We start from the raw sequence: 8,095 nt of genomic DNA, 5'->3' as shown, positions 1-8,095 counted from the left end.
TCCTAGTCGCTTGAACAAAGTTCACTTTTCTGAATTTATAAACACATTACTTTCCAAACCCTTTCCATGCCCGAAAGTGCTGAGCGCTGTTGCTGAAAGCCAGCAGGGAAAGCTGTGGCTCGGTTTCCTCCGGCGCCAGCTTCTCTCGGCCGGGGGCCTCTCGCCGGGTTGGGGACCCTCGGAGATTCCCTCCGGAGAGCGCGCACACCCAGATCCCGGAGCTCGCCGTGTGCACGGCTGCAGCGCGTCCCCAGCGCCCCACCGAGCCCGGGGTCCGCCGCCTTCCACCTTCCGGGTCAGCTGGGCTGCGGCCCCGCCCTGCGCGGCCCCGCCACGCCACCGTGTGCCCCAGACCGACTCCCCGCCCGACCATGGCTCCGCTGCGCTTCTCGGCGAATCTGTCGTGGTTGTTCCCCGAGGTCCCCGGGCTCCTCGCGCGGCTCTCGGCCGCGGGCAGCGCGGGCTTCGAGGCGGCCGAGGTGGCCTTCCCCTACGCCGAGCGGCCCGAGGCGCTGGCGCGCGCTGCGCGGGAAGAGGGGCTGCAGCTGGTGCTGATCAACACGCCCCCCGGTGCGCTGGCTGGCGGGCCGGGCGGGACGAGGCGGGCGGGGTGATGGAGCGGGGACTGACCCCCTTCTCCCCACAGGAGATCAAGACAAGGGGGAGATGGGCCTGGGGGCCGTACCGGGGCGGCAGGCGGCCTTCAGAGAGGAGCTGCAGAAGGCTGTGCTCTATGCCAAGGCTCTGGGCTGCCCCAGGTATCCCCCCTCCCACGACCCTCTGCTCCCCAACCTTGCTTTGTCTCCTTCCCTCTCTGTGACCCTTGACCGGGCTTCAGGTTGAAGGTCAGAGAGCCACGGCTTCCGCCTTCCTGTTGGAGAGCAAGCACTGAACTCACTGTCCTCCTCTTCCCCAGTCCTGGCGTTTTAAAATTGCTTCCTAGTCTCCTTTAGTAAAGGACCATCCTTATGACGCTCATCAGTCTCATCTGCTGGGAGTCCATTCTGATTAGGGAGTAATACTGAGTGTTCTAGGGCAGCGTCACTTCCAGAGGCCGTGGGAGCACAGTAGGCAACCAAGCCCTTGTTTGGGTCAGAGAAAACATGTAACAGGTAGTGATGGTGGAATTGGGTCTTGAAGGATTGCATGACGGGCAAGAGGTAAAAGGCAGTCCAGGCTGAGAGTCGAAGGGCAAAGAGGCAGCTTGGTGAGCCCACCAACCTCACGTGGGATGTGTTCCACAAGCTGGAGATGTAGCCTGTTGGGGCTGGGAAGACCTTGCCCTTCATTTGACCACATGCAGCAAAGTGGGGTGGTTAAATACATCTCGAATCCTTCAGAGACCTAGTGGGTTGAAGCAACCGTCAACTAGGGGGTTATTCCTAACTGTGAACAGTGGGGCCTGAGGACAGTGCCATACTTGAGAAGGGTAAAGGTCAAAATAATTTTAGAAAGGTGAAACTTGTCCTGATTATAGTCTGAAAAGAGTCAGATGATTATGGAGGTTAAAAGATGAGAGGGGCCATGTGATGATGGACTGAGGGGCTCTGAGGCAGCGGGGTGGATCCCAAGCCCAGACTCTGACTTGAGACATCTGGGAACGGCATAGCTTAGACTGACAGGGTCTGAGAACACTGGGGTGCGGGTATGGGCCCTGGGGAGCGAAGTGTGGCTGGCACAAGCAGGTACATTAGAAGGATTCACAGCGCAGCCAAAGATTGCAGTCTTCAGGATGGACCCCACAGCTCCTCCAGCCCCTTCTTCCCCACAGGATTCACCTGATGGCTGGCCGTGTACCCCAGGGGGCTGACAGAGCAGCTGTTAGGGGAGAGATGGAGACAGTTTTTCTGGAGAACCTGAGGCACGCAGCGGATGTTCTGGCTCAGGTGAGACCGGTGAAAACAGACCCACCTGGCATTTGGGTGCTGTCAAGTTGGTTCCAACTTCTAGCAGCCCTGCATAAACAGAAAAGCCCGCTGGGCCTGCGTCGTCCTCCAGGTGCACATATATGTGCTTACATCTGTGTCTGGGTTGTGGGGAGGTTCACAGTGGAGGGAGCAGAGGGACAGGTGAAATCCTTGATCCGTGACGAAGGAGAGAATAACCTGGTGAGGAGCTTTATTTATAGCATCCACCTTGGTGCTAGGAGAACCTCGTGGGACTGCTGGAGCCCATTAATACCCGTATCACTGACCCTCGGTACTTCCTGGACACCCCGCAGCAGGGTAGGACCCCCGGCCCTGTCCCACCTCCTGTTTCCCTCAATGTTTGTGTTCTCCCGAGTCTCATGCAGCTTCTCCCCCTCAGCGGCAGCCATCTTACAGAAAGTTGGAAGACCCAATCTCCAGTTACAAATGGTAAGGGGAAGAAAGTGCTTCTCAGTGGGTCCTTATTCCTCTCATCTAAGAAGCACTGAAGAATGGTGGGGCCTCGAGGGGGTCTCTGACCATAGTGCTCTCTTCAGGACTTATTCCACTGGCAGATCATGGATGGGAACCTGACAAGAAACATCCAGCAATTCCTGCCCCTTGTTGGTGAGAAGGGTCCCTTTCTTTGCTCCTTCCTCATCTGCTATGCCCTCCCACATTTTCAGTCCCTCAGGCCCCAGCAGGAAGCCTGGGCTCATATCTGCTCTTGTGTGTCCCAGGCCACGTGCAGGTGGCACAGGTCCCCGGCCGGGGAGAACCTGACAGTCCTGGAGAGCTGAACTTCTCCTACCTATTCCAGCTGCTGGAGGAGGAAGGCTACAAAGGCTTTGTGGGCTGCGAATACCGACCCCAGGGTGAGGGATGAGATGAGGCGGTGGCAGGAGGTCCCAGGTTTGGCCCTGGGGAAGGAGCACTAAAGGGATGAGTACTGGACAAGGGACTATTTATCTCCTCCCAAGTTGAGATGCTGTCTCCCGCTTCCCTCAGGAGACACTGTAGAGGGCTTGACGTGGCTACGTTCCTACCGGGATAGGTGAGGCCATCCGAAGTCTGGCCTGGGAGGTGCTGCACGCTGCTCATATGCCGCTGGGGCAGTGGATATCCCGTGTCTTCTCTGAATTAAAGACAACTTGCTGGGCGTTTTCATATGTATTTGTATTTGGGGGCAGGGAGGTGGAGGACACACAGTGTCTAATCTTCCTATTTCTCTGGGCTGTTTCCCTCCTGTTGAGAAGGGACATACAGCTCATGCTCAAGTCTGCCAGTCTGTGTCATTGTTGCTGTGGAGATGACAGCTTTTGAGCCAACCTCCTCATTACAGATGAGAAACTGAAGGTCTCAGGGCAAAGGGACTTTCCCATGGTCACAGGAGCTCAACGACAAAGCTGGAGCTGGAACCTCAGCTTAACAGCAATGTCCAGCAGTGATGTCCAAGTGGGAAATAAAGATCAGAGGGCTGGCTGCAAAGACAGGAATAGGGGTGAGTGCTTGCCCTGTGGGATGAAGAACTCCTGGGGTTCCACTAGATGGACAGGAAGGAAGAATGCTCTTCTGGAAGGACCCAGGGGGTTGAGAGGAGAGCCGAATGCTCCCTCTGGAAGCCAGGCTGCTCAGTGGTTGAGTATTTGGGGAAGGCTGTCTCTGCTTCCCGGCCAAGCCTTTGGTGTCATTTGGTGCTTGGGCCTGTCACAGGTCCAGAGCAGGCATGCTCAGCTCTGCCTCAAGTGGGCAGCCGGACAGATCCATGATTCAAAGACTAGGCACACTGAGGGGCTCAGTCTCAGAGAAGGCGGGTCCAGAGAGTGAAACAGGCTGTGTTGATGACAGATTCAAGGTGGTGGTAGGTGGAGACCAGCTGGGCAGGAGGGCTCTCGCTGTTCTGAGGTTGTACTGGGAAAGGCTCTCGGAAAACCACTGTCAGAGACTGTGGGGATAGGGAGGGGTACAGTGGTGAGAGGAAGGCAGGGTTCAATCAAGAATTGTGGGCAGCAGGCAGGCACTGAGGTCAGAGATAAGGGCTAGAACCTCACATCAAGTGGATACAAGTCCTTGACCCCTGTTCTCACCGTCTTTCCCAAATGAGAATCCAGGAACACTAGCACAAAACAGTCAGTGAACTTCTGATTCAGCACAACCTGCAGTGAAAGACAAAACGAGAAGGGAGTGAGGCCTGCCTTTCCTTGGGAGGCATGGCCCCTTCAGAGTTCCTGACAAGTGGTGCTTATCTAAAGGTCAGCTTCCACTGTTAAGACCTGACCGCCCCCGCACTCTTAAGTCCACTCGGGACCACGTGTTCAAATTTCCTATCACAGTCCTCACGTTCATCAGCTTCCTAGGAAGCCTGTCTGAAGCTCATCAGAAGGGGGGCCCATAATTGGAAGGTTACTGGGGTCACCTCTTGTGGCACTGAACCAGGTCTAGCATACTGCAGTCAGTCTTTCTGCCTCCTGGACTATCTCAGCTCTCTCATCTCTCTGATCTCCCGGGACTGTTCTTTTATATCTGTTCCCTAATGCTCAGCTTTTCTCTCTCTCCTGGGGCAATTTCTTCTACTTCCAAGGCTTCAATTACCACCTGTTCCTATAGATGCTGCCTCGATCTCTCCCTGGGTGCCAATCCCAATGTCCATATTCCTCCTAGACAGCATTCCCAGAAGGTCCTCTGACCTAACTTGCCTTAAGCTGAACTCACCACTCTGCTCCCCAAACCCATTCCCGTTCAGTGTTTCCACCCACAGGATCAGCCCCATCTGCTCACACCCACTTGTACCACTGCGGTGTATCCTCACTGATCTCAGCCTCTCAGGATGTCCTTGAAGGTAACCTTGCCCATGAAAACTTGTTGCAAGACTCCTTACCACAGACCAACTCACTCTCTAAGTCTTCTCTTGACAAGCTTCCTTTCCTAGACCATAGCTCTCACTGGGCCCATCTCTTGGGACTAACTGCTCCACCTTTTCTTGAGACCTGCCTGTATAACAGTATTTCTAACTTCAGTGTGTATACAGATCAGCTGAGGGTCTTGTTACAAGGCAGATTCTGATTCAGCAGATCTGGAGTGTGGTCTGAGAGTCTGCATTTCAGCAAGCTCCTGTGTGATGTTGATCCTGCCGGTTATTTTGGGTAACAAAGCTTTAAAGCCCAGAGGCATCCTCCAAAACCAATTGCAGATAAGCTCTGAGTGTTCCTCTGGTGCCAGACCCTGCCTCTCAGGATCTCTAGTCATTGTGTTCAGTGAGCTTTTGAGGGCTCTTTTAAACAGCCCCCCCCCCAGCCCAGTGCTCACATCTGTGGTTCAACACTGGAAGGGTTTTTACATGTATCTGTGGAATCGCATTCCATCCAGGTCCCCTCCAGAACAGTCTGCAGATCCTTGAGGGGAGACATCTGGCATTTTTCTGAGATCTCCTTCAAGACACCAGTTTCAGAGGGAGTTAAGGGGACTTACCAGGTATTGAGTCCCCAAGTCTGGGCTCTGAAAATGACGACAGCTCTGGGGGAAGCGGCTTAGGAGAACCTTAATCAGGCTCTGGTACCAGGAGACTGTCATGGACAGGAAGCAGTCCTGCGGGAGGGTCCACAGGCTAGATACGTCTCAGCCACCTCTGAGACCCCAGCACCTTCCACCCTGGAGGCTTCTGAGATTGCCTGCAATCACCCAAGCCCTATCTGGAGCCACAGCTCCTTACCAGCTGAGGGTCAATGTCCCCAATGGATTTTGCATGGACTGCTCCTAGTAGCTCTTCCAGCTCTGCCAGGGCCAGACGCCCCCCAAGCCGCAGCCGATCAGGCCCTGGTGGCTCCAGCAAGAAGAGGCGCTTCCAGAGTGTGTCCCGACGGCAGTGCCCTCCAGCAAGTCGTACCAGCTGAGCCAGCCGTGCCCGTGCGACACTCACCTCAGCAGCCAGTGGTGGGAACAGGGGAGCTGTTCTAGGGGCCAACCCCTCCCCTGAGGTCTCCCCAGGGCTACCAGCTGAGCTCCCTGGAATTTCTGGCTCTGGGGGCAGTCTGGGTGGCTTCTGGAAGCGACGCATGTCGACAGTGAGTCTGGGGAATAGCTTTCGTTGGCTAGTGAGCACCACGAAGAACTGTAGTCTGTGCGGGGGATAGAGAGGAGTGGTGGTCACAGGGCAAGAGCAGGGCACAGGCTGAGCAATGGGCATGTTCAAGGTGGGCAGCTGCTGACCTCAGAACATGTCTCTCTGCTTCTCCTTGCTCTTCAAAGGGTGCAGCACAGTGACAGACAAGCAGAGACACATCAAAGTCATCTGAGTGATGGAGTCCCTCAGAGTCCAGGAAGGATCCAGAGCTGTGTGTTACAGAGGGAGAAGGTGTCAACTCTGAAGCTCTAAAGAAAACAGTCCCGTGTCTTCTGCCTAAGAAAACAGTAGTCTCCCGACTCCAAGTATGGTGCAGACGTCAGCTCTGCCTGAGTGTATGCTGGGTGCCTCCTCCAGCCTTACCTGTGCCAGGCTGACACCAGGGCATATTCATTATGTTCTGGGCCCCCTGGCCGGGCCATACGCAGTGGCTTCATGTGATAGGAGCTGGCATGGTCGGCCACGTAGTTGTACAGCTGGTGGGCAGCAATGAGGGGTGTGGGTAGCTCCAATGTCCCTAAATGGAAAGTTATAGGAGAGATAGAAGATACCAAGCCCGAGATAGAAATACTAATCTGGTAGGGGAAGGAAGAAAGGAAGAGAAGTTACTAAGGGGCTTTCCAAGGGAGTGCCTGACTTCCTGTGGAACACTGGGATGTGATAAACAATGACCCAGAACAGATATAGGGCAGGGGGGTATATGCCATAGGAGCTGTACTTTGAAATGAAACAGACTGAAGAACATATGACCTGGCCAGAGACATGAAGACAGGGTAGATGTGCTATAAGGCATTTAATAGGACAGAACAGGGAATGCAGAGACCGAGGTCTTGCCCTGGGAAGTGCACCCACTGGCCCTGGCTGTGGGACACCCTTTTGGCCTGTTCTTTGGTGGCTCACGGGCTTGCTCTTGGGCACTGACCTTGGTAAATGTGATTACGGCCGAAGTGGGGTCCATCAGGGTGGTGGGCCAGGAAATGTCGAAGGAAGGTAGTGAGGTGGTAGCCGTGCCGGAGGACCAGGTGGGTACCCAGCACGTGCTGGTACACGAGGCGCAGGTGGAAGTCATAGCTGAAGGAGTGCACGTGCATCAGGTCCCGCACCTTGTCACATTCTTCTGTGAACAGCATGGATAGCTGGAGTGGTGGGAGAAAGGCACTGGTTAGGGTACAGCTTGTCTCACATGGGCCCTCTTTCATGGGAAGAGAACACCAAACAGATTAACCCTGTTGTCGTGGGCCCTGGAGTGCCCTTCTTTGCTGGAAGAGTTTTATGCAAAGCCCCTGTCATTACACTCGTGTTATTTTTGTTTAACTTTTGCTTTTTTATACTGTACTAACTAACTGCTTACTAGGGAGCTCTGGTGGCCAAGTGGTAAGAAGCTGCACTGCAATCCTAAAGGCATTGGTTGAATCCATCAGGTATTCTGTGGGAGAAGGATGGACAGTTTCCTCCTGTGTGACTAAATGCCTCTGAAAACCTGCTGGAGGGTTAGTTATCAGTTGGCAGCATGCAACAACAACTGCTTTCATGAAACAATGACTATCCTGAGAAGAGACTGGCACTTTTCACTCTGTATGTGGTCCCAAGAGAGTCTGGCACAGATTCACTGATGCCACAAATGCCTGCTGTGCAGGTACCAGGTGTGGGGGATACATGAGTACAGTGTCTGTCCTCAAGGAGCGTGGTGTTGCTCGGAGTTGTCAAGCTGGTTCCAGCTCTTAGTGATTCTACATCTACTAGAACAAAGCCCTGCCTGGTCCTGCACCATCCTTACAATCTCTGCTGGGCTCAAGTCACCGTGTCCATCCAGCTCCTTGAGGTCTTCCATTCTAGTAATGGAGAGATGGAGGAAACACTAGCCAGAGTCAGTGAATAAAAGACACAGCCCATTTTAAGATGGCATTCATCAAAAGACAAGTAGTAAAGCAGAGTAAATGCCAGGAGAGGCAGGCGCCAGCATTAGTTGTTGTTATGTGCCGTCGAGTCGTTTGCGACTCATAGCAACCCTATGCACAACAGCCCTAAACCCTGCTCTATCCTGCGCCAACTGCACTGCCTCTGACAC

The 8,095-nt window shown here is 54.3% G+C and overlaps 2 protein-coding genes across 2 annotated transcripts in view; one reads left to right on the top strand and one right to left on the bottom strand.

Annotated features, from left to right (window-relative positions):
- Positions 1-371: 371 nt before the first annotated feature.
- Positions 372-3,046, top strand: HYI (hydroxypyruvate isomerase (putative)). The gene is given in 8 exon segments (XM_006886621.1): positions 372-570; positions 647-758; positions 1,772-1,886; positions 2,147-2,225; positions 2,308-2,357; positions 2,465-2,534; positions 2,648-2,782; positions 2,916-3,046. Coding segments are annotated over 8 exon segments (891 nt in total).
- Positions 3,047-3,580: 534 nt separating this feature from the next.
- The window catches only part of SZT2 (seizure threshold 2 homolog (mouse)), a 54,943-nt gene continuing 50,428 nt past the window's right edge, over positions 3,581-8,095 (bottom strand). Inside the window, exons 66-72 of the mRNA XM_006886620.1 lie at positions 6,950-7,163; positions 6,391-6,544; positions 6,114-6,236; positions 5,617-6,022; positions 5,376-5,492; positions 3,995-4,063; positions 3,581-3,852 (exon numbers count right to left, since the gene is read on the bottom strand). Of these exons, the coding sequence (XP_006886682.1) occupies positions 3,709-3,852; positions 3,995-4,063; positions 5,376-5,492; positions 5,617-6,022; positions 6,114-6,236; positions 6,391-6,544; positions 6,950-7,163 (1,227 nt within the window). The 3' untranslated portion in view covers positions 3,581-3,708. The remainder of the gene's footprint in view (positions 3,853-3,994; positions 4,064-5,375; positions 5,493-5,616; positions 6,023-6,113; positions 6,237-6,390; positions 6,545-6,949; positions 7,164-8,095) is intronic.

The sequence above is a fragment of the Elephantulus edwardii genome, unplaced genomic scaffold, assembly GCF_000299155.1.
Source record: "Elephantulus edwardii isolate Elephantulus edwardi_28Jun2011 unplaced genomic scaffold, EleEdw1.0 scaffold00049, whole genome shotgun sequence".
In the NCBI taxonomy this organism is placed as follows: Eukaryota; Metazoa; Chordata; class Mammalia; order Macroscelidea; family Macroscelididae; genus Elephantulus; species Elephantulus edwardii.
The sequence above is the reverse complement of the archived record's forward strand: the minus strand, read 5'-3'. Positions and strand labels throughout refer to the sequence as shown.